Below are 27,067 nucleotides of genomic sequence, written 5' to 3' on the forward strand. Positions count from 1 at the left end.
ATAACCGAATGACATGTTCCTATCTATGACTGAAAGACAATATATGAAAGCATATGAAATATTGCAAAATGAAGTAGCCTTCAATTTTACCACTAGTTTTATAATAAGAATATGGAAGTAAGAAAAAGTGAAAATGGAAAATTAAAATTTAAATAACATATTTTTGTATGAGAGTGCGTTTTTCTAAGACATCGAAGTTGCAAAGATCAAAAAATAGTAACCATTCAATATTTCTGTGAAGAAAAATCAGCCCATAAGCTCAGAAGTACAAATCTCTACAAAACTGCAAAAAGATAGCATAGTAACTGTAGGTAATATCCCCTTTATCTCAACAGACGAAATGACAGAGTGCGTAGTGATATATGCAGGTCACCGCCACTTAGAAGGATAAATTCTGAGTAGGTTCCAAAGTTAAATTGTAAAAAGTAAACCAAACTCCATGAACCTGATATTGATTCTACAGTCTACATATCTGAAGTCAGTGTTATTACTCCTAAAGTATAAAACTGAAATAAAGACAACCTAATTATGTCATTAAAGTAGTATAATAAAAACAGGATAAATTTTAGCAGCCATCATTATTTCATATGTGAGTAAATGTGTTAATTTTCATGTAATACATAAAGAAATAAAATGCACTTAAAAATAAAACTTGCATTTATTGAGCACTTTCTATATGTCGAGAATGTTATTAAGTGTTTTTATAGAGACAGCATGACATTATTCAAATTTCACAAATAAATAATTGAGAACAAGAGAAGTTAACTAGCCTGCTGACTACCAGATAGCAACAAATAGCAGAGCTATGATTCCTAACCAAACACAAGAATAATAGAGAAAAAAATTTAAAAAATCAGCAAGCATCATAGACTGTCCATGGAATGCATATTATCAAATGATAAAAGTATTTCAAAAATAAGTGTAATATTGGAATGTATTCACTGTGAAATGACACAAATTATCTTAAGTATAAACCTTTATGATCAACAAAATTAACTAGAAATTATTAGTATTGCACTAAGGTCTCAATTTTTTTTAATAAGACAAAATTGGGATGGGGTAATATATGGTGAGAAAAATAAGCCAGAGAATAAATATACTCTGAAAGGGAATTCTGTGAGAAGCCTGGGAGTTGAGTTCCTTTTCGTGTAAAATAGTGTATTTACTGCTGTCGGGTATATGAAGTCCTGTCGTGTTGAGGAAGCAGAGACCTTTTTACACCCTTCCCAGAAGGATGACTAAAAGAAAGCATGTTTACGTTACAAACTTCTTGACAAGGAGAGTTATTTTGTGATGAAAAAGACAATCAAGAGAGTTCTTGGAATCTTTCTCCATAGAAAGCATCCCTAAAATACTAATAATTTATTGTCTTTACTACTGAGCATGACATCCCTCCTTGGGTTCTGAGGCCCTGATATTTTGTGGTTGAATCTCATTTCACTTATGTTGGTAACAGCACAAGGAAGCCTCCTCTGGTCTTTCAATTTTGCAAAGTTATTGGGCTTTCTAAGTTTCTCCAAAAAGACCCTGTTCTCACACTCCTCTGAAAGCATAAATAGACAAATGAGGAAGATAGGAGAAGATTCAAGGGGCCTATTTTTAGGCTGTACTCTACTCCTTTGAATGACATGTAACTCCAAGTCTACCATTACTCAAATATGGAGAAAGGAAAAGTGGAGTGTTTTTTTTCTACAAGGAAGGCAGAGTCCATTCCATAGACATAGATTGAACCTGATGGCATAAACAAACCCTGAAGTTTGCTGAACCCTGCCACCATAAGCATTACCTGAAAATAGAAACAACAGTCAAGTTTGGAGATTACCGGCAGATCACAGCTCCCCTAAAGAGCCTGGCATACCCAAAGCAGTAATTTCACTCTGTAAGAAATTCCCCTCATTCATCGTGCATAGATATCTGTTTTTATCCATTAGACAAATGAATTGAGAAAAAAATATAAACTTTTAGAAGATGACAATCTTTCTGTTATTATTGTTGTTAAGTAGCTATTTTTTTCAACCAAAGAAAAAATTGGTTGAAGTTTAAGTGAATTTAAATTAATTTGAGTTAAGTGAATTTAAAACTCCCATGTATCCCAGACTGATAGGTACACAATAAATTAGTAAAAAGATCTTAACCCTCAAACAACTTAGCTTCATCAAACCAAAGGTGAGCAAAAATATTCAATGGGAAGAAGCCATTTACGATTTCCACACTCACAAAATCATTTCAGAATGACAAAATATATTTGTCTGATTAGATTTGGATTATTCTCGTTTTGTTGTTGTTGTTGTTTGTTTGTTTGGCTGGGGATAACTTGTTTAGAATGAGCATCACATGGCCAAGGCAGTGAGTACAGATCAGAAGATGGACAAATTCTAGAAACTCTGCTTGGCCTGTGCAGCCAAAGAGGGAAATGGTGGCCAGGCCAGTTCCTGGGCTCCTATGTCACTCACAAGGAAGAGTTTGGAAGTCAAAGCATACAGATTAATTGCTCAGAAAACAGTTTCAGCACCAAGAAAGGGACAAACTTTGAAGGTCCTGAGCAATAGCTGAACTCTAGTATCAGCAGCCTCATTGATACAGGGAAATTCCTAATGCAATGGACTTTCTAACCCTGTAAGCGTAACAGCTGTTTGTTGCTGAGGATTGCTGAAGATATTTGTAGAGAGATGTTCATTCTAAACAAGCCCCCCCGCCAACAACAACAACAACAAAAAAGAGAACAATCCAAATCTAATCAGGCAAATACATTTTGTCATTCTGAAATGATTTTGTGAGTGTGGAAATCGTAAATGCCTTCTTCCAATTGAATATTTTTGCTGACCTTTGCTTTGATGAAGCAAAGTTGTTATAAGGTTAAGATCTTTTTATTGATTTATTGTGTACTTTTCAGTCTGGGATGCATGTGGGTTTTAAATCCACTTAACTCAAAACACATGCTGCTTACCACACCTTGCAAAGAAGTGTGTGCTCTGCCTCCCGCTGATCTCACTGGCTTCCATTGCCCACTCTCCTCCTCTCTCACTATGTTGCAACAACACTGGCTTCCTCCCCCGATAGTAATCACACCAAGACTTTTCTCATTCAGGCCCTTTGTACTCCCTGTTCATTTTTCCAGGGATGCTTCTTCCCCACCTCTTCCTCTGACTGGTTCTCATCTGCCTGGTCTCACCTCCATAAAAAGACCTTCCTGACTCTGCCCACCCAACCCAGTGTCTTCATCTAGTGTTTCCATCCATCATAACTCCCTGTTGATTTCCTTTAAACCACATATCCTGATCTAAAGTCCTTTTTCTGTTTCTTGTTTATTGTCACTCACCCATTCTATGCTCCATGAGAGCATAACCCTTTCTAGTCCTCTTCACTGCTGTTAAATACCTCCGTGTTTAGAACAATCCTTCACAGCAAACAGAATGAGCACTAGATTCTGGTGAGCCCATGGAAAGCCTCTATCTATCCCAATTCAGAGCCAAATGCTGTGCATATTATGCACAGGCTCATATACCAGTCGTCCTCGCCTCCCTTTTCTTTATTTTCATTGGCAATCTAACCTTCCCAGTGAGAAGAATGGCAAAACAAAAGTGGAAAAGACCTAGGACAACAGGACTCACAAAAGTTGTTGTTTAGACACCTCAAAGGAGGTTAATGCCTTTCAGTGCTTTAGATCTTTCTCATTTAGGGGACATTCAGTAAAAAGAAAAGAATATGCTTTACCCTTCAACTGTGGCATCATGAATTTTAAATTGTAAGAACAAGCATTTTCATTTCCCCTCAATTTCTCCCCACACAGTTTAAAGTCAGATTCAGATCCAAATCCTTTCAAATGCAAGGTGCTTTTTCAGCATAGGTAATTATAAACATTTCAAAGCAAGGTGAAATCCTTTAAGCTTTATCAGACTGCTAAACAAATGAAAAGCGATTTGAATTGCCACAACTGTCTCAAATCAAACAAATACAATCTTCATTTTTCATAGATTTATTATTTGCAAATTTACCTACACACCAAAATTTATTTGTAACCTCAAAATCAATACCCGCAAGCACATTTGCAGTTGTCCACTGACATTCGCAGAGTGCTAAAAAATTGAGTTTCCCAACACACGTGTTTCCAGCTGAGGTCGAACCAGGCAACTCTCTGCCTTCTTCAGCTCTGAGACTGTAAACAAGTGTTCTTTTGGCGTGGTCTATTTAATGCAAAGTTTTTTGCATTTTTGCACTTTTTGGTAGCAATTTTGCTGTATAAACGGCCCCCAAGCGCAGAGATGAAGTGCTGTCTAGCATTCTAGCACAAGAAGGCTTGATGTGCTTTACAGAGAACATACGTGTGATAGATAAGCTCCCTTCAGACATGAGTTACAGTGCTGTTGACCATGAGTTCAGTGTTAATGAATCAGTATGTATTAAATAAAGTGTTTCTTAACATATTAATGCTCATTGTTAATGAATTAATATATGTTAAAGAAGATGTCTATAAACAATATATATTAAGATGTTCATAAACATATAAACAATGTTATATATTGAGCACTTGATAAAAATGTTGTGACAAGACTCAATTTCCCCTAGGAGCAACGGTTCAGTATTAGCTAACTCAGTGTTAGAAGAGATTTCATAGAACCTAACTACTGGGCATAATGAGAGTCAGCTATAGATGCCTTTTAGGGAAGAAGTGTTCAGCTCTTCTAAACAGTTATATGAGATTTGTAATCTCACCAGTACCCCTATCATCAGAAAGCTTGTCTCCCTGAACTTCATTGAAAAAAAATATGTGATGAACTGTTCTCTCTCCTGATCAATAATATATCACTCATGTGATTATTGATTCGATATACTTTTATTTTCCAAGGCAAGAGATTATCTTCATTACTTACAAGGAAAAGGGTAAGAAAAATTAACAATAAAAAATAAAATCCCTAAATATCCAGAGCTCTGCTTCTTTTATTAATTACTTAATAATTTTTTTACTGAATATGTCTATCTGATCATTACTGGTGTATATGTTTAAACATATGTGAAACCTTAACCTGATTGATTTTTAGAGTTGAAATCTTAGAAAAGAAGCTTATTATGATCATCACATTCAATATTCAGAAGCCATACATTGAAGCTGAAATATTAAAAGCTATAAAACATTCAACTGTGTTGCCCCTATACTCTCCCAAAAGAGTGAGATGGCAAAAATGAAACTTGGAAATATAAGATTGTATAGAAATATTGGAAAGAGTAAAGAAAAGCTTATAATTAAATACCATAAAGGGCACTACAAAGATGAAATAAGATTTGGTAATGTGTAATGCATAAGCCAAACATCTCAAATTTATGTCCTTGCTCAAATTTTCCTACTCATCTGTTTCCCTTATTATGTCTAGCCATTGCTTTTATATCATTTTCATCATTGCTTATAAATGCATTTCTCCTTCATATAAGAAACTTAGTTTTGCAGGACTTATGTGCACATTTAGTAGTAACATTCATTGGGTGTCAGGCAGGTGGGAGAGGGAGGAGGGTATAGGTATATTCACACCTAATGGGTGGATGCATAGTGTCCAGGGGATGGACCTGCTTAAAGCTCTGACTTGGGCGAGGCAAGGGCAATATATGTAACTTAAAAGTTGTACCCCGCAATATGCTAAAATAAAAAGAATAAATAAATAAAACAAAAATAAGAAAATAAAAATAATAACAATAGAAATAAAATAAATAAATAAATGCATTTCTCTTCTTCTAATGATTCTCTATGGTTTCCAAAATTTCATGAAAGCTGTATTTTCAAATAGCCATGTAATGAATAAGAAGGGAAAAACCAAATGTTCGGTTAAACATTACTTAGGCATTAACCATTCAACACAACCTCAGCATTGGTACTCCTCTGTACAGGCAAACAAGTGAATGCTATGTACTCTATCTTTATTGTAATATATTAGTAAAACTAATGTTTAGAGTTATAGTATCACAAAAAGTAGATGTATGATCTACATTCAAATATTTACATTAGATTAAATACATTCTAAACAATAAGGGCAAAAGTCAACTAAACAACTATCTAGGAAGAAATAAAGAAAATGGAGGACGGCAAATCTTCTAAGTAATTATCACAAAGAATTTCTCAGATCTTAAGGGGGGGAATCCGATTTCAAACTGAGTGCTGAGAAGAACGAACTTTTCAAAAACATTCCATCTAGATATATCACTATGAAATTTTAGGAGACTAAGAATAAAGAAGATCCTGGAAGTATCTACAAAAATAAATAAATAATAAATGCACAAAGCAACAAGAATTAGATTTCTCAAACATTTGATAATAAAAGACAAGTGTGTAATTCCTTCCAAGTTCTAAGAAAATGTGATTTCACTGTAGAAATCAATATCAAGCAAAGCTTTCAATTACAAGTGAGAGAAGAATTAAAACCTTTGCAAACATTCAAGAGCTCAGAAAATGTGTCTCCAAAGCACCTTTTCTTACGAAGTCACTTTAGGATGTACTCAAGAAAAAATCAGAATGAGAACCAAGGAAATTAAAATCAATGGCCTCAGGAACCAAGCCCTCAAATCAAAAGAATGAAGGAAAGTTCCAAGTTGACAGCAGTGTACTAAGCTTGGAAAATACCAATTTCAAACTGTAGGAAAACAGAAATCTCTAATAGGGTACTTTCCAGGCATACAGTGGAAGATGAGATATATTAATAAGAGACTAGAATAATTTAAGTGCAAGATAAAATCACACAGTGCAAGGAAAACAATAAAAGTATGAGAAATGCTAAAGTATTTTAGAAATCTTTGTTGAAAAAATATAATCTAAATCTAAATTATTAATTGCTCCAAATTAGAATCTTGAAGGGAAAAAATGAAATCCATTCTAGAATGGAAAGAATTGATAAGATTTAAAAAATTAGAGATATCATGAAGAAGGAATTTATACCTTATCCCAACAGGATAAAAAGACTATGAGTGATTACATTTTTTATATATATACATACACACTGATACATGTATATGTTTTATTATTTTAACAAAATTGTTTTAAAATAATTTATCATAAGTGATAAAGGAAAATGGATTGAAAAAATGTGAAGAAATGTCAAGAAACAGTTATATGGTCAACCACAAAAGAACAGTACCATCCCAGGATATCAATTTTTTTAGAAGGCTCAAGGGAAACAATCTAGATTGCACAAGTAGAAAGGAAGGAAGTCTTTGGAAAGACTGGAATCCACAAATTAGATATATAATAGTAAGAGCGTAAAAACATTTTAAAGCCATAAAACCATATGAGGACATTTGGGAATTTCAAATATTCAAGAAAGGAAAAAGCTGCAAGATTGAAAACTTAGTCATAGTACTTGACTGTGTGGTGAATAATAGTCACCTATTTACATTTAATTGCATAAATAATACTAATTGATTTTATGTCTTGTAGAGAAAACCTATTTATATAAAGTATATTAGGTAGGCCCAGTTATTTATAAATACATACAAAGTACAATATATATATATATATTCTCAATCTTGACTCACCAATATCATCAACTCATAAAGTAGGCAGTTGAAAGATAACATCAACCCTCAAAATAAGAAATACAGTTTCAAGCATATTATCAAAAATAACAATGAAAAGCAATAGGGCAATATAATTATGGTATTATTAATAATACAGACTTATCCACTAGAAGAATAGGGAGAGGCAAGTTATTTTCCATTCTGTCTTTGCATGTGATTGAAATTTTTAAACATGTGCAAACATACTGGAGAGAAAAAATAAACAAAAAATGAACATCTTTGAAACATTTTTTAAATGATTATATACAAAATTGAAAGAAAAATAATAAACTAGGGCAAATAAATAAGTTTTCGTTGTCAAGGAGGTACTACTTATTGTAGATATTATTAATATTCTCCACCATACAGTTCTCATATTCTGGACCCAAGAAGGATTAGTCTACTCTCTGTTGAAGTTAGTTATGGCATGTGGATAGCTCTAACCAATGACGTGTAAGCTGAAGTGACATGGTCCTTGTCTAAGCAGAAGCATTAAATTGCTAGATGTGCAACTCTCTGGTCCCATCTTCCTCTGCCATGGTGATCTTAAATAAATAACTCATACAATGCAATAGGAAAAAAATACCAAGATGACAATAAAAATTGGGCAAAAGACTTTAATAAACTTTATGAAAGAAGACACACAAATGTGTAATAATAATGAAAACTATTTTATATAACAAAAAGAATGTTTTAGCTATCAAATATGTAAGAATTTTTTAAATTATAACAATGATGAGGATCTGAAAGACTAGACTTTTCAGACTGTTGATAGGATTATAAATTAGGTATGGATTTACGTAGCATATATCAGAAATACGTAACTAAATGCTTCATGGCCTGTGATTCAGTAATTATACTTTAGTCATCAAAAATGAGAAAAAATATATCTGCAGAAGGATTTTCATTTGCAGCAATATTTTATAATGGATAAAAGAAGAATTTTTAAAAGCTGAGAAAACTAGGAGATGGCTAATTATATTATGGGCATAAATATTATGAAACTATGAAAATGAAGTTTACAAATGGCTTTAAGTTTACAAATGAAAGTTCTGCTAAGGTAAATTTATTTTTTTCAATGAGGCAAACTTTTTCTATTCAACAAAAGATACATTAAAATATAAGCAGATGCCTAGAATCTTGCAGAAATTCAAAAACATTGCTTTAAGTTATATTGAAAGTTAAAATCTTTCTACTTTACTTCTCATGGAAAGACATTGTATTAGAAATTGCACTTCAAGGCCCTTGTTCATTCTTTTGCCTCCATCTATAAGCCCACATTAAGTTTGTAGTTCCACAAATGAAGTGGTTAAAGATTTATAAATTACCCTGATGTTTGACTAAAACTGCACAGTTCATGCCATGCACCATAAGGCAGACTGAAAGTATGTATTGCAGCAAGTACCATTTTAACGTTTTATTTAGTAATCCAGTTTAAATCAGATTTATATCATAAATAGCTTGATACCTGGTTTTAGGTCGAGGACATAATTGGTTTTTAAGACAAACTGGGGATAAAGCTATATACAGTATTAGTTAATAAAGCCATGAGTATCTGAATTCCTTCACCTTTCTTTATTGCATATAGGTTGTGGTCTTTGGTTTTAATATTCTATTTGTGAACACTTGTAAATTGTTATACTGAATTAACTTCAAAGTGATATTCAAAAACTAAGTCATAATCATAACCCATTACTTAAACCTTGATATAGGTTAAGAAATATGCAAAATGAGAAATCTGTTTAGGTGATATTAGTGCTGTGACACAAGCCAAGAAACATAATAAAATCCTTTATTTATCCCTCTGGGCTCAGTTAACGTTCAAAATCTGACATCTTCTCTTATTGATCTGAGACCCCAGTAACACAGAAGCACAATTTATAAAAGCACTGATCAGGAAACAAATGTCTTGCATAACTTTGCTTTGCCTATAACAGAGTTTTAATCTTCTTTATTTCATATTCTGGCTAAACTCCCTATTAGCTTTTAACTCCTTGAGGAACCATTTACTTAAGAAGAAAATCTGATACATTTCAAACCAATGAAAGAAAAATGGATTTGTTTATATACGTTGTGACAATTTGCTAACCTTATAAGGGAATAAACAAAGTGGAATTCCTACTTTAGTCCCTTTTTTTTTTTGAGACAGAGTCTCACTCTGTTGCCCGGGCCAGAGTGCTGTGGCATCAGCCTAGCTCACAGCAATCTCAAACTCCTGGGCTCAAGGGATCCTTTTGCCTCAGCCTCCCAAGTAGCTGGGACTACAGGCATGCACCACTATGCCCGGCTAATTTTTTCTATATATTTTTAGTTGGCCAATTAATTTCTTTCTATTTTTAGTAGAAACAGGGCCTCGCTCTTGCTCAGGCTGGTTTCAAACTCCTGACCTTGAGCGATCCTCCCACCTGGGCCTCCCAGAGTGCTGGGATTACAGGCATGAGCCACCATGCCCTGTCCCCACTTTAGTCTTTATACCAAATAAATCCAGATTAATCAAACATTCATTTTGAATCATTAAATGAAAATAGGATGGTATTAAGTAAAAATATGGAATTTTTTAAAAATAATCTTAAGTGAGAAAGGCCTTTCTGAGCAAGGCTCAAAAATTCAGTGGTAATAAAATAATTTCTAAATTTGACTAAAGAAAATTTAAGAATATGTGCATTTGTAAAATATCATCAAGTGAAATTATGATTCTGAAAAGTCATAAACAGAGTTTGAAAAAAGAAAAAAATGAGTAAAATAGCTGCAACACATGATAAAGTGTGTGTTATTTCAACACATGTGTCAATAAGTAGTAAATAGACTCACAATAAACAGACCAAAAACCCAGAAGAAAACTGGACAGGTACAAACAGGCATGTGCATGCACACACACACACACACACACACACACACATACACAGAAATGCAAATTTTGCATTATCATTGTAAATTTTAGCAATGAAATCTCAATAGCAAAACTTTTAAAGGTTTAACGTGCACACCACTAGTGGTATTAGGCAGGACCAGACATGCTCATACACTCTAGGTAGGACTGTAAATTGATCTGTCTTTTTTGAATACCTAGCAAAGTTTTAAATGCAAACATCTTTTGACTGCAAGTTACTTCATTCATAGCAATCTAGTCTTACAAACTTACTTTGACATGTTATTAAAAAAGATAAGAAAAGTAGAAAACAACCATCAGCAAAAGGCAGGCTAAATCACAGAATACCATGCAATAACTACAAAGAAAGAGGAAATCTCTGTGCAGATGAAAGAAGCATTCTTATTTATGTTAAGAAGAATACAAGCAACATGCAGAACAGTGTATATTATACTACCATTTCTGAAAACTATTTATACTGATTATCTCAGAGAAGTGGAATTGAAGTGGAAGGAAAACAATATTTATTACATTCCCTTTTGTAGTGTTTTAAAATTACCATATGCATGTTATTTTCATCATAATTTTTAAGCTTTAAAAAGACCTTAAAAATCTAAATTCAAAATTTCTGCATGCTTACGTCTTAAATCACTCACAAAAGCAAAATGTTATAGTAAACAAATATTTTTTTAATTTTTTATATAATTTTTGTCATACACTAAAGCTACATCAACTTTTTTCAGATAATCACAATTTTTCATCTGAAATTCTCAAACTGCTATAATAAAGTTTAGATTCTATAAAATCTGTTTTAATATTATAAGAGACACTAGCAAGGTGTTACCATCTCTTAGATTATCCAAAATAGCTATATGCATCAATATTTTAAAATATTTTGTAAAACCTACTATCATAAAACTTGGAACTTGCTTCTTCAGTAACAAGCTAAAATAGTATTTATTATAATTAAATAATATAATCTAAATAAATTCAATTGTTTAAAGACCACCCAGCAATTTATGTAATCTATGCCAGTTGAACCTGAATTGAAGAGATTTTAGCAATGAAAAACTAATCATACGCAAAATAAAATTAAAATGATCATTTCCAAAGATGATTCAAAAAATTGAAATTGAAATTATTTTTAACAGATCTGCAATTGGCATCACAGTTAACATCAGTAGTTCCTCATTTGGCCATCCAGGTTTTCCACAATATATTCTAAATCGGTATTTAAGACAAAAGTTTTTCATCTTCTATCAAGAATCTTTTTATATTTTCCTTACAAATTTTGGAATTACCATTTCTGCTTTTTAACATTATTTGATTCAAATCTATTTCTGAAGTATAGAATAATATTTATAAATGATCTAGAAATAACGGTTACACTACACATTCTAATGTAATAAGAAAATCATCTAGCTGACCTAGATTAATGACTTCTACTTTTGTCACAAAGAAAAAGATTTTGCGCCCATGAATAATTCTATTCTTCTAGTAGAGAAGTCTATCTTGTTCTTTGTCACCTCAGACATTACCAAAGTGATTGGCATAGAACAAAGTTCTATGAAGGAAGGAAGGAAAGAAGAAAATACCATGATCAGTTCTTGGTGCATACAAACAATGTAGATGTAAATACTTTGACAAACCCATTCTACCTCAGGCCTAAACCCAAAGTCATCAATATAACTTTATCTTGTAAATATATAGATATGCTTTAGAAGAGTAATTTTGACCAAAGTTCTTACTATATTACATTAAAGAGTTCATATGGCTGCTGTTAACTACAATATAAGGCAACATAAAAATCAATACAGTCAAAACAGAATGAGCTAGTGAATGTCTTATAAACTATAAAAAATTTTTAGCTCATATGTAGGATGTCCTTGTTTTTGCTTATTATCAGTGTCTACATCCTCCCACCCCATCTTTCTGTTCTCCAAAGGAAGTAACCTCTGGCCAAGTAATTATTTGAAAATTTTTCAAACCTTCCAGACTTTTTCAACAGCCTAGAAATAGGCAAGGGGAGCCTCCTTTGATGTTGGGAAAGGAACTTGTGAGGAAGATGACAATGACTTAGCCAACCAGCAGCAAGATGTAGACAATAGATCCCCAGGGAAGAAGTCACAAAGCACCCGTCCCACCTTAGTGTCATCATATTAATGGGAAATACCTACCACCAGTTTTATTGCGTAAATGTATTAATGGTGGAATTAGGAATTGAATCATATCAGATATTCACACTAAATGTTAACCAGAATACTCGTTTTTTAACTCATGCATGATTTTCAGTTCTCGCTATTTGTTGAATTTTAGGGAGAAGGTTTGTGGATCAAGGACATACCAATTCTTGTAAAATGTACGTGTTTACCAGCTTTTGAAAAATAATAATAAAATAAAATCCTAGTCCCTAATGTTAGCTTTAATTATTATATTATAGAAGCCTATTATTTTGAAAATTACATAGAGATAACAATTAGCTACCTTCTCTTTCATGTACGTAAAAGCATGATGCCACGTATATGTGACTAATATGCATGCTCAGGGGAATCAGAATCACTGAAATTAGCAATATTAACCACTATATTATATAGGGCAACTACTCTCCTTTAAACTCAACAATTATGTTATGAGGCAGGTATTATAAAGATCCTCATTTTACAGAGGAGGATACAAGACTAGAGAGTTTAACTGATTTATACAAAGTCATAAAACTAGTATATGTTGAAGCCATAATTTTAATTCATGTCTGCCCATTGAAATATACTAGCTACATTGTATATTTATGTATAAAAAATATAGATAAAATTACAAATACATAATCCTTCTAGGGGCAGGAACTTCTATTTCATTCTCCTCCACTGCTCTGAGCATACAATTTAGTTTGCCATAAAGGGCTAATATATAGGGGAAAAGGGAATATTATAATCTTTTATGACAAATTAATCTAAACATTTATTTTTTGTATGTAATATCTTCAATGATATTATCAGGTATAACAAGGAAACTGAGCCTTACCTACAAAGAGTAAAAAATGTTTCGTATCATAAAGCTACTAATTATATTCATACCTATGTCCTCTCATAATTCACTGAAATAAAAAATTAAGAAAAACAAGACTATTTTTGCCTAATTAGAAGGCCCGATTCTCTTGGCTGTTTTTCATTTAAATAAATATAATTTAATTAATTAAATCAAATAAAACATTAAGAATCCATAACTTGCTCAGTTCAACAAAGTGTTGGCATATTTTAATTATGTGCTTGAAAGATCTACCAAGGATAAAAGAGTTTCAAATTGTTCAACATCCTGAAATGTAAGTGATATGCAATAAAGGGGAAGATGTAATACTACTCAAGTTTCAACACCTCAGGTCTTAATAATCATTCTTATACTGTAGTGCACTAAACAGAACTCTAAGTGGCTTATGTGGTTTATTTGATTAGTCTCTTCTTTGTCACCAAACAGCCTTGGTATATAAACAGGAGAAAAAGATTCCAAGAAGAACCTAGAAATGCATATTTTTTCTGTTCCTCTGCTTCTTAGCAAGGCAAAGATTCGAAGGCAAGACTATCCAAAGATTCTAAGGCAGAAAGTAGTAATAAATGTTCATTAATTTTTGTGCACTTACACATGCCAAACACAGGTCAGTGTTTTATGACTTGGTATGTCTTCAAAACAGTCCTATGTATGATTCCCTTTTACAGAGCTGAAAACTGAGTCTTAGGTGAAGACGTGTGCAAACCCACACACCTAGCAGAAGGACTAGAATTCAGTTCCACGTGCAGATGCTTAACCAATGCTATTCTGTATCCAGGACATCAGAACTGCAAATTACAAAGATTCAAAGTTTCTTATCTTCACAGATGAAACCCTTGTGTATTCATTATTAAGATGACGCTTGACTTTTCTGTGCTCTTAAATGTGAAGATGAGGATTTCACGGTCCTTTTCTCCAAAGAACTAAAACTATGTATGCAACTTCTTAATATCCTCCTTCTGCATTATTGCTTGTGCTCCTAAAATTTGCTCTCTAAATGCAAATTAGTAATCACACTGTCAACTAGAAAAAAACTAAAAAACTGGCAAAACAAATAAAACTATAAATTGTGAAAGTGCATGGAAATTATAAGGCCAAACAAAATCTCAGTTTCATGCATAAACTAAAAACAATATTGAAAATTTTGAATTCCTCACAAACAGAAGATGAGACATGAATGAAGGAAAAACAGTCATTACATAATCTGGAATGTATTTCTCAAGAAAAAGCCTAGCAAAGCACACATACCTCTAAAGATCTCCGCTTTCAGGGCCCTTCTTGCCAAAGCCTTGTAATAAGAAGAAATACTTTCCTTCCTTCCTTCCTTCCTTTTTTTTTTTTTCTTTTCTTTTTAAAACCTTTTCTACGCTACAGAATTTTCAGAGCTTTTTTGGTGGTAGTTGGATCAGTGAACACAGATATTTCCTTTAATTAAACATGTGTAATTCACAATAGCTTATATAAAAAGTTCAATATGGGGCCGGGCGCAGTGGCTCATGCCTGTAATCCTAGCAGTCTGGGAGGCCGAGGCGGGCGGATTGCTCGAGGTCGGGAGTTCGAAACCAGCCTGAGCGAGACCCCTGTCTCTACTAAAAATAGAAAGAAATTAATTGCCCAACTAAAAGTATATATACAAAAAATTAGCCGGGCATGGTGGCGCATGCCTGTAGTCCCAGCTACTTGGGAGGCTGAGGCAGGAGGATTGCTTGAGCCCAGGAGTTTGAGGTTGCTGTGAGCTAGGCTGATGCCACAGCACTCACTCTAGCCTGGGCAACAAAAGTGAGACTCTGCCTCAAAAAAAAAAAAAAAAAAAAGTTCAATATGTTTGAAATTTCCAAATTAGTACCACTAAAGTGTATACGACAGTATTTTCAAATGTATTGTCCAAACTAATCACTGCATACCTTATAATCCTTAATTTTCAGAATGAAACTACTTTCAGTATTAATTTATCCCATGAATAATTTTTGAATAATAAACTTTGATGACAAAAAAATTACATATGGTTTGAGAATTATCATTAGTTTCGTTAAACTTTCTTCCAAGACATGCTAATATTTTTAAAATACATGTAGGGTTGCTTAAAATATTTTTTATTTAAAATATTATTTCTTTAACAGCAGGTGTTAAAGAACTAGACATATACCACCACTGATAAACTAAGGGATAGACTTTTCTGTGCTCTGCAGAGATGAGATCCTTCAGTTGGAGTTGCTACATCTCAGGTTCCCCAGGCAAGAGACAAGGTTTACTATGACGCAGTCCATGCTTCCCGTAAAATTCACAGTTTAGTCCTGTGTCCCATATTATATACTTTCACCTGTAATGTTTTTCAAAACATTTTCAGTCAATATTTTACCTCATAATTTTCAAGGATGAGTATTTTTTTGCCAGCCCAGAATAATACAGCACCTTAAATTTGTGTTTTTGCCTGAAAGAAATGCATATTGACTCATTTTCTTCTGGTCTCTCTCTGGAAATGGTAAATAGTTCCTATTATTTGTCAAAATTAACATTATGATAAGAATTCAGTCTTTTATAGTAGCTCAGTGTTAGTACAGAAGATTGGCATAGACCATGGACGTGCAAACTAAGCAAACATCAAGTAAAAGAGAAGCTTAAACAAAGAAAGGAAGGAAGGAAGAAAAGGAAGGGAAGGAGGAAGGGAAGGATTTATTCCCAATTCTAAATTCTTATAGCCCTGCCTACTACACCAGGTTATACTGCCACTTAGAGTTCTTCCCTTTTTCTTCACAGTTTCCCCTTCCACACTTCTAGAAATCTTGCAATTTCAATGCATAACAAGGAAAAAGAAATATTTTTCTCTTACCCTGAAAATATTTATTTTAATATGCCTACTGTATTTACTTACTTAAGCATAAGAAATAAAATATACATAATCAAATTGCTGACATATACTTACTGCAATAGTCTTAATACTGATACTGGAGAAATTATATAATGGATGCTAAATCTGTAAAAGAATAGTATTTTATTTATTTGTTTTTTTCTCAAATTCCTGAGCTCCAGCTGGTCATTTACCTTAACATCTCAAGTAACTGGAACTATAGAGACATGAACCATGCCTGGCTAATTTTTTTTTTAAGAGATGGGGGTCTCACTATGTTGCCCAGGTTGATCTCAAACTCTTAGCCTCAAGTGATCCTCATGCCTTGGCTTCCCAAAGTGCCAGGTTTACAGATGTGAGCCTCTTACCCATTTCTGAACAGTAGTTTAATGCAGAGACTTAATTTTAGCAGCAAAAGATTTATGAACTGAGGAAACTTTTCTTATATCTAATTATATAACTGGAGTTTGAGTTAAATTTATGCTGAAGTTGGAAATGATCGACCTAAGTCATTTCTCCGATAGAGATGAAGAATCAATCAGGTAATACTCCAGCATATATTAATAATAAAAATAGAATAGACATAATTTATATAAACATCTTTCAGTCACTTCTATCAGTAAATAGAGTATTTAGAAAGATTAGATCATAAATATATCCATTGCAGGGATACCTTCTCAGGTGCACTAAAATTCATCAGAGGGAAAGTATCAGAGGACCATAAAACAAGAGAATATCATAGTATTTATTTGAAATTAATGACATGAAGGGCAATTAAACTTCACAGAAACAGGATACCCTATTTGAAGTGTTTTAGACAAACTAAAATTTAAGCCATTGCTCAATTCAACTCAGTTTGTGCTTATTTGTAAAATACTGAAATAATCAGGAAAAAATGTAAATATTGACATAGCATAGTCACAAATAAACTATATAAAATTATAAATTAAAATTGTAAAGAACAATCCAAATAGTAAAACCATAAAAATTATGTCATTTGCTTGAAAAATATTTAGATATGTGAAAATTAAAACAATCTGAAAAGCTATCTACTCACAAATTTCCTTTCTATAATGAATCTAGTATCTCCTAAACCTATTTGTTTGATTCAGGGGAAGACATTTACATTTCAAGACTCTAAATTTTAAAACTGTCTTTAACCTAAAGCTATAAATTAGTAGTAAGTAAGCACTTTGGACAATTATTTCCAATACTGTGTGCTTATGTGTGTGAAAAATAAACATATGACAACAAGGTGTTTGCCCAAGTAAATTATCCATAGAATGAAAATAAAATAAGGCAAAATTGTTGGAAAACAAACTCTAAAGATAGACCTCAGGCCCAAAAGAGTATTAAAAACTGCATATATACAAAATAATCACACACATTAGTGCAGATAGAGCAATTCATCCAGGATGAGAAGCTATATCCATAAACTTATCATTCCCAAATACCCTTAAAAGAAAAAATAATACTTTTATAATTGTATACTTTTTAAAAATTTGCACTAAAGGAATTAGCACAGAAAATTCTGGCATATAATATCCTCGCTAGGGTCAGAGAGGGGGATTACTAAAACAATTTGTGGCCATTCAAAGAATAAGTGCAGTCACATTTTTGGAATATCTAGAACTAAAATGGAAGCTGAGCAGGCCCATAACTGTCAGGGCTCTTATAATGGAGTCTTATATTCTAACGACTTCCAACATGGCTTTTGTATCATCCTAACAGTTGGCATTTAAATAAAGCCTGTTTAGGATGTGCATTGTACATATCTATTCAGCAAATCATTTTAACATACATCAATGTAGCTTTAGGGATAAAGATTAACACTTTTAAATATATCTACCCCATAGATGGAAATGAAAAATAAATATGTTATACCTCTGTTGAAATAGGATTTGAAGCAGATACAAAGTAAATTATTTTGATATCCAAATGCATAGAAAAAGCAAAATTCTAACTTTGAAAAGTATAATAATATGATAATATCTTCTACAAATTTACATGTGTTTAAAGGTAAATAATTATCAAGTGCCTCAACGCACTGGGGTGGGAGCTGGGCTCTGTGAAGGACACAGTGATAGCGGCAGCACAGCCCTGCCTTCAAGGAGGCCACATTTTCCATCCTCCCTGCTCATTTAAAAATTTTTTTAATGTTATAAACTCAAATGATCTAAAATGACAAAATACTTTTAAATCTAACAGTCCTGAAAAATAATAGATGTTAGACCTCTTATCAACACTACCACATTCATTCTTTTTCCAAAGTAGTAAAACCTGCTTTGATAAACACTTTGATATTTGAAAAATTTTAAACCATAGGTGATTTTAAAATTTTAGCTTTGAGTTCAGCCACTTATTTTCCTGTTGTACTGAAGAGGCATAGTCATATAAGAGGTTTGGCAGTATTTAGACCATTAGAGAAAATCTCAGAAATTTTGCCTGAAATTGTCGCAATAAAAGAGCAAATATTTAATGGAATCTGGGGATTCTTCAGCAGAATCCAGTTGAAAAAGAAAGGATATGTAATCTACCTTGTGGCCATAAATATGTCAATCAAATGTTTAAATCAAAAACAAGATTTTAACATTGAGTGTAATGGACCCTCTGCGCACTTAAACAAAAAAAAAAATTTTAAAAGGTTAGTTCCCAGTTCAATTTAGATTTTATTTCCTGTCATAGCATTTGCCCTAAAGATTAAGTACTTCTACTGACTTTTTTTTTTTTTTTTAAGTGTGAAGGAAGAGGAGGAGGAAGGGCAGAAGGAAAAAACACATAGTCTCTGAAAACTCAATTATACTGCAACACGTACTGGAATAATTAGGAAACAACTGCTTTTTTTTTTCAGCCTTCTTTAAAATTTTCAGGGCTCTTATAAGTTTGAAAGTTTACAACATGTTATTGGAAGAGATCGCAGGAAGATCTAAGATCTAGGCATGAATCAGCATCCCCTTGTCTTAATGTCACAGTACAATGACCCTAGCACTTTAAAGGCTGGATGTGAAGCAGAAATGCTCCATCCTTCTTCAGCCAGCAGATTAAAGCCTACAAAACTTCAAACAGGAATAGTGTAGGAATAAATTCTTACTAATTTACGTTTCTATAGTTTCAAATGCTAATATTTATTTAAATACGTAGTTTATCTCATCTCAAAATAGAATATTTCAACCGATGCTACCCTTTGATTTCTGATCAGTATACTCTTATCATTTTCCTGAAATTCTCTTGTGATAAGTGAAGTATGAAAATTTAACCATAAATAATTCAATAACAGATTTATTATTCTTATATAGAAAGAGCTATTTCTTTCTTCAAAATCTCCAGTTGAATACAACTGAATATTTATAACACCACGCTGTAAGGTATTATGTCCTGGCATATGTGTTCATGGTTTTATTCATACCATGAATTCTTATCATTGCTTAAAAGTGTTCAACTTGAGTCTGGTTCTATGAAATTTTTACATATATTAAAGTCAGTACATCCAGGTTTTTGTGAAAACCTCAACAACAATGACAAAACATGATAGCTCAGCCAATCCATAAGTACTTACACTGTATAACCTAAATACACACACACACACACACATACACACACACAGGGAATTCCATTCATCAAGTTGTAATAAAGGCTTAGCAAACATCAATTAATTTGATGAACACAGATACACCATCTCAATAATTCATGACTAAAATTGAATGATAAGAAGTACATATCAAAAATGATATCTGGGGAATCAAGATTTAAAAACTAAAGAAATAGAATTCGCTCTTTTCCAAGATTATTTACAATCTATGCTTTTCCTAAAGGTCTTCAAATTTATAATCAAATTTGAATTTATAATCAGATTTGAATCAAATTTATAAGAATATTTAAGATAATCTACTTTAAAAATAAAATCTGTGGTAATCTGTTTTTAAAAAGCATTGAAAGTTATTTTCCAAACAGCATTTTAAATGATTTTTTTCAAGTTGGAAGTCTTTTATTTAAGTTTCTCTAAATTTACTTGTTTACAGTGTTTTAAAAGGTATTTAGTGTACGCAACAGTTTTACGGAAGAACGATATTTTCTCCAACATCTCCATCTGCTGGTTTAGAGAAAAAGTAGATTTTTATTTGCTGCTTCTTTAAATTTAATACTTTTAGAATTTATTTTGCTGTATGTAATTGAAACATAAAATTATTAAATTATTTGTAACCAAACCAATAACTATTTGTTAAAGTCATTTATCAAAAGAAATAGAAGGGGAAGATTTAAAGAGTAAATTCAATATTTAATATTTTAATCCCCAAATCCTATAGTATCAAATACTCATATTTGTAACCCTTTAGACAGTTTTAAACAAGTTTGAGTAATTAGCAAAATATTAAAATTTACTAAAATTTTGGAGTGTAAAAATTCTTAGTATCTTCCTAAAATCTGCTGCTGATTTTTTTAACTATGTACAATATGTGTTTGTGTGTGTGTGTGTGTGTGTATATATATTCCACAATATCGAATTTATTATTTTTTAAAAAAGTCATATTTTAGTTACTGTAATAAACTACTTGTGTTTAAGAACTACTTGAATACCCTCATGTACCCATATTAGAGACAAGACCACAGCCGCCAATGCACACTAAATGCATCAATGCACACTAAATGCAAGGCCTCAAAAGAGCATAGAGGGAAAAGGCTAGAGAAAATGAGTTACCATGGGAAAAGCATTCACTTATTCACTGACAACTACAAGACACTCATTTAATATTTATTGAATGAATGAATGAATTCCTGAGACCCATCACCAGTTTCAACCGATGAACACATCAGGTGCTAGTCTCAGTTTTTGTTGTTGTTGTTGTTGTTGTTGTTGTTGTTTTCTGGTTTATGTTTCCTACTCTCTCAAAATGAGGCTTATGTTTTAAAACCTTTCAGGGAAACAAATGTCAGAATTATCTCTAGCTGAGAAAAAAGGGAAGGAGGAAAAGAAAGAAAGAATAAGGGGAGAGAGGGAAGAAAGGAGAGAAAAAGAAAGAAATTGGAAATCTGTCTTTATTTCCTCAGGTACCCATGGAAACAAATGGGAACAAACAGGTACTTTCATGATCCCACTGTGATTGTGAAACGCCAAGAATGTGGGAGCTCAGTAGTCATTTTACTCAGTTCAGAATAGAATGAATTCATTTCCTTTGCATAACCTTAACCCATTCCGTGGATCTCTCTGGATCCTTAAATAAATGTCAATCTCAAACATTTTCAAATTAGTTCCTCCAAATAAAATAAAATAAAATTTTCTCTTTTGATATTATATTAAGGTATGAAACTCAACTTTCTTAATATGTAAATTTAAGCCTGTGGGATTTTTATGGTTGAAAGAACAAGCTACTTTGTGAGCCCTGAATGATGTTCCATGTTATTTGATACTGTAGTTAAACAGCAGAATTCCCGAGATTTATGGAGAAAATAGGGAAAAGATGTTTTGGTCTTAGCTGTCAAAGTATTTAATGCTGTTCTTTCCATTTTTTTTTTTTTTTTTTTAGGAAAGAATCAGAGACACGCCTGACTAAAAAGGCAAGAAAACAAAGGATGAAGGATAAGCATTGGAGAAAAACCTTGAGCAGGATTTAAATGATCAAGACTAATCTTGACAAATTTGACATTGGAGATTTCCATTCATTTCCTGACTTTGTGGTTGCAGTTTACATAAGCATCTATCTCTCTTTCTCTTCCTTTCTCTCTCTCTGAAGAGTTAAACTAATTTTACATTTTCTACTTAGCACACACACACAAAAATGAACGATACAAATACGCCATTTCATTTTATAATCTCTAAATTTTGAAATTCCTAAAGTAATAAAGAAATTGAGTCACAAAAATATTAAGTGATTTGCCAAGTCAATGATTTGCCAAGTCAATGTCAACTCCAGAAAATTCTATCCAATGAGCCTCCCTTCTTTAACAGTACTTCACTAGATCTTTTTAGCAATCAGTACCATTACTTATAAAATGGGAGTTGCAAATGCTGTGATTCTGAATTCTCATGTGGCATCTTTAAAATGTGTTCAGTTCCTCAAAATAATTTGTTTCCCATGGATAATAATCACTGGAGGGATAATTTTAGGCTCTGGAGACATGCACATATTTATTTCAGCTTCACTTTCAGAGAAAAAAATCTGTGCAAATGAAAATTTGATTATTCCAGCTTCTCAGATCTATGAATTAAATTGTATAGTTTTTAAAAAACTGAAACCCATGTGTTTATTACACGGATGTGTTCATTTTTTAGAAAATTCATGGATATATATATATATGTTTAATATATGTACCTACTCTGGCTGTATGTCTTATTTCAGTAAAATTTATATTTAAAAAAATTCAAAAATATAGAATAAGGACTTAAATCCAACCTAACATAACCACAATCCCTGATCTTTACAAAAACTCAACACAGTAATTCAACATATGTTGGAATCGAGGTATATTCATTTTGCTCAGTGGACGTATCCGTTATTTTCTCAGTAAGCTCCTCTCATTATTTTCACCAATGAGTGAACTTCTCAATCATTTTCTGTTTTTAAGAAGTACAGCAGTTAGTATTTTCACTTCACATTTAAAATCTGTGGAGCTTCTATACACATAGGCTTTATTTAGGATCCATTACTTTTCAAGGCATTTTCACACTACTATGCAATCCCATACAGGTTAGATACTCAGCACAGTTGCAGGTCAAACTTACAATTCAGGAAAAAAATGGAAACTTCTTTATATCAAATGGGTGTTCTAAGTCTGCTAGGTAAATAGGTCAAGCAAAATGCCTTCACAATTTAATTAAAGCAGTTTCTTTGTATGCATATACGTTATGTACTAAAATTTTCTGATACTCTTTCACCGACATTTTTCCAAGCTGCAAACACACTTTAAGTGGTCTCTCTCTCTCTCTCCCTATCCGTCCCTGCCGCCCCACCTTGCTTTTCTCACTGAGCATCAACATTCGAAGAAAACATGTAAAACTGAAACCTTCTTCAATCGGTCCTTCATAAACAATTGAATTCTAGGCATCTAATATGACCACGGTAATGCTCTGTTCTAGCAATCAAAGAAAATCGCTTCATTTCTTCATTCACCCGGGTGACAGTAGTTGCAAAATGAGTTGACGCTGCCGATCTTATAACCAAGCTAAAATCATTTAATATGTCACTAAAGCTTCATCTGGGGGGAGTGGGGTGGCAACCAGTTGTTTGTCTAACGTGGGAAGGCTGCAGCTGGGCTTTTTCCGTGGGGCTTTTCCGCCAGCTCCTTTACACCGTAGCCAGAGTGGGAGGTGAGCCATCTGCAAGTCTCCCCCAAATCGTTATCTGTGCAATAGAGGCTGCGAACGTCGCGGCAGGACAGAACCGGCGCGGCCCGGCCGGCCGGCAGGAAGGCAATGATGGCAGCTGCCGGGAAGAGGCAGCAGCGCGGCGGCTGCACCGCCACGCCGGGCGGGGGAGGCAGCGCCGGGGCCGGCCCTCCAGCCTTCCCGCCGGACCTTCTAGACGCCTCCTTGCTCGGTTTCTAGCACTTTACCTAGAGCCCTGGCGGAGCTTCCGGGCGAGTCCCGGAGCACTGCGCGCAGCGCAAGGGCCAACATGGAGAGCCGCAAAGGCTAAATAAAATGGCTGATCCGCGACTTCTCCAGATTCCCAAACTCGGCCGGACCCCGCTGCTTCAAAGTCCTTTCCCCCTGGCTGCCTCGGCTGGAGCCCCGGCTACCTGAGAACAAAGCGCGCCCGGCCGGAGCCGACCGCGGCGCCCCCGGTGGCGTCGCCCCCTGCAACTCGGGCTGCCGCGCGGCCCAGCCGGGGGAACTGCCCGCGCTCCCCCCGCCCCCACCCCAGCCCCACCCCCACCCCGCCCCCGCCGCCCAGTCTGGGCCTGCGTCAGCCTCGCTCCTCGCCCCTCGGGTGGGCGTTATGTAACAGCACCGAGCCCAACTCCACAACCATTTCAACAACTTGTCCCACGGAAGAGGAGACCGTGGCGCTTGCGGAGGCCATGGGGCGAACGCGAGCGGGGGCTGCAGATCTAAACCCCAGGGCCGCAGGCGCGGGCTGCAGCTGCCAGGGCAGGCGGCGGGGCTCCGGCAGCCCCCGTGGGATCTGTCCAGCAGCCTGACAGCGCGCCCTGGGGAACAACGTGTTCTCTGCGGGCAGGGTGCCAGCAGGCGCGCAATGGAGGGAGGAGGCGGGCAGGGCTTCTCTTCTAGCACTCAAGATGAGCGAAACCCTCTAAACCCAAGGAACCCCCCCCAAGCCCCAACCCTCTCCCCAGCTCCCTAATGCGCACACTCTTCAATTCCTTTCACCCCCTCTTCAACCCCCTCCAGCCAGCGGGGGTCCCCAAGATTACAGCCACCCTCTCTCTACGCCGTCACACGCACGCGCGTGTGCAGTCACTCACACCCACACTGACACACAGAAACACACACACACCACCCCACACTCACACTCCACAGCTTTCCCAGGAGCGGCACCCGAAATACATGAATATTCATTACTTACAAGCATTGGTGACTGCGAAGCTGTTGGCCACCTCCAAATTGTCGATGTGGGGTGTCAGTCTGAACTCCGAAGTGGAAAACTGAACCATCCCTACCCGAAATGCACTGTATTCTTGATCGGCGCCCCTAGGAAATAGCCCCCCTGCAAAGAACAAGCACCAAGCAAGGGAACAGTGTCAGTGCCTGGGAGGGAAAGGAGGGGTGCACGCTAGCGCCCGACAGTCCGGGAGTCTCTTATTCACGCTAATAGGCCGAATAAACGGACTTGGGCAGCAGGGATCGAACATCCAAAAGGTAGCCAAAGGGTCAAGACACAGATAAAAGTCAGAGGGCAAGATAGGTGGCCAGAAACGTTAGCGTAGCCTCATAATCACAGCTTTGCATTCAGACCCTAAGAGAATCCGAGCAAACTGGAAAATGTTGTTAAGGCAGAATTAATAAAATTGGGGGATCAGAAATTAGAAGACCTTTTTTTCTATTGTATCAAAGACATAGTCGTTTCCCTTTGCTCCATCCTAAGAAAATATGTATATTCTAGGTAGTTTAAATCTGGAATGCAGTCAAGGTATGACATAAGTCTACATGACATGAATTAATTTGAACAAAGATTACCACCAAATTATGCACAATTCAAAAGCATAGCACAAAGGGTACCTACCTATCTGTATGCTGTTAGAAGAGACACCAAAAATCAGTCCCCATAAAACAGGAGAAAGGAGGACAGAAATATGCATAATCTTTTGCATTTCCAAGAAAAGTAGAGCATCCACAAAATACCCTTTTTTTTCTCCTTTTCCTCCTCTTCCTTCTTTGGCCGTTCTCCTCAGCAAATTAGATCCTTTGCATTTTGAGACAGCAATTTAGCACCAAGCTGCTAAAAACCTGAAGTGGAGGCAGAAGAATCCCTATTTCCCAGGTCCTGCTGGTGGCTGCTGATGCCCTGCGCCCTGTCCCCGCTCCCGAAGTCCGGAGGACTGGCTGAATGCAGTTTTCAGCGGAGCTGCCGCTGTGGTCCCAGTGTCTCGGAATATTCAGCACCCTCCCATGCACTCACACACACTCACCCTCTCGCGCGCGCTCTCCTCGCTCTCTCCTCTCTCTCCCTCACGCGCGCGCGCACACACACACGCACACGCACATACACACACACACACACACACACACACACACACATACACACAGGCAAGTCACAGAGAGGGGCAGGCGGTCCCGGGCGCGCGTGCGCGACTCGCGGTAGGCGGCGGGCGCGCGCAGCCACCCCTCCCCCGCACGGCGCCCCGCACCCCGCACCGCCCCGGCCGCGTCGCGTGCGCGGCGCTGAGAAAGCGCGGCTCCAAGTGGAATAAGCCGCTGTCCCTCGGCGAGACCTCCGGTCCCCGGAGCGGTCGCGCCCACCGCGCGCTTCTGCCTTTCAGCACCGCGGACAGCGCTCCGCTCGGGCCCGGGCTGCCTCTGTGCGGCTGGTGCAGCTGCCACCGAGACTCTCGCTCCAGCCTGGACCAAATGCAGCAAAGCCGATCTCTGGCTGCTGTACAGGAGAAGCTTGTTGTCGGCGGTGGAGAGTTCTCTCTCCAGGCCCTGCTGTCTGACATGAAAAGTAATTTTGATTATCTTCCTCTCGTGGGAAAACCCAGTTAGCAATATAGAGACGCTGCCATCCACCTCACCTGACCCAGGTGGAGAGCAAACAAGCAAACAAAATACCCATCTTGAAGAAAAATGTTCCCCCCAAACTGTGAACTTGAGCTACATCCTGTGATGTAGCCAGGATGCAGGGAAAACCCAAAATTCTGTCTTTAAAGTCGCCTAGGAGATCAAGGCCGAATCTTTGAAATACTTTGCATGGAAATCCCGTCTTTAGACTATAATCCGTGACGCCGGCTTGCCTCGCCACCGCGCGTGCGGGTCTCTCGCCTCCCTCCCCTTGCAGGGACAAATAGACTTGGCTTCTTAGAAGCCCTTTCTTTATATAGATTGAGTCCAAGCAAGTCCGTTTTAAGCAAAGGCTCACAGGAGGAAATGATTGGAAGATGAAGGGAGTCTCGAAAGGCCGCAGAGCTACAGAATCTTTCCCAGAGACTGAGTGAGAAACCGGATTTTGGCCCTGAGTTTTGAAAAATCACTGCCTAAAAAAAGTTAAGCTCCCTCACTGCGTCGATCACTTGAGCCACTGGGAAAGAAAGGTTAGGGATGGAAAGTTTGCGGGAAGAGAGTTGGTGGGGATGATGAAGGATTGGACTTCCCTCGGTGGGAT

At 35.9% G+C, this 27,067-nt stretch overlaps 1 protein-coding gene across 7 annotated transcripts in view; it reads right to left on the reverse strand.

Annotated features, from left to right (window-relative positions):
• GRIA2 (glutamate ionotropic receptor AMPA type subunit 2) overlaps window positions 1-26,021 on the reverse strand; it is a 139,964-nt gene extending 113,943 nt beyond the window's left edge. For 4 of the 7 annotated variants that reach the window (XM_012783608.3, XM_012783611.2, XM_012783607.2 and 1 more), the window contains exons 1-2: window positions 25,472-26,020; window positions 24,815-24,955 (exon numbers count right to left, since the gene is read on the reverse strand). In XM_012783608.3, the coding sequence (XP_012639062.1) occupies window positions 24,815-24,955; window positions 25,472-25,559 (229 nt within the window). In that variant the 5' untranslated portion in view covers window positions 25,560-26,020. Of the gene's footprint in view, window positions 1-24,814; window positions 24,956-25,471 lie in introns of all 7 variants that reach the window. The other 3 variants (XM_012783609.2, XM_012783612.3, XM_076010564.1) reach the window with 2 other exon arrangements.
• Window positions 26,022-27,067: the final 1,046 nt, after the last annotated feature.

The sequence above is a fragment of the Microcebus murinus genome, chromosome 15, assembly GCF_040939455.1.
Source record: "Microcebus murinus isolate Inina chromosome 15, M.murinus_Inina_mat1.0, whole genome shotgun sequence".
Taxonomy (NCBI): Eukaryota; Metazoa; Chordata; class Mammalia; order Primates; family Cheirogaleidae; genus Microcebus; species Microcebus murinus.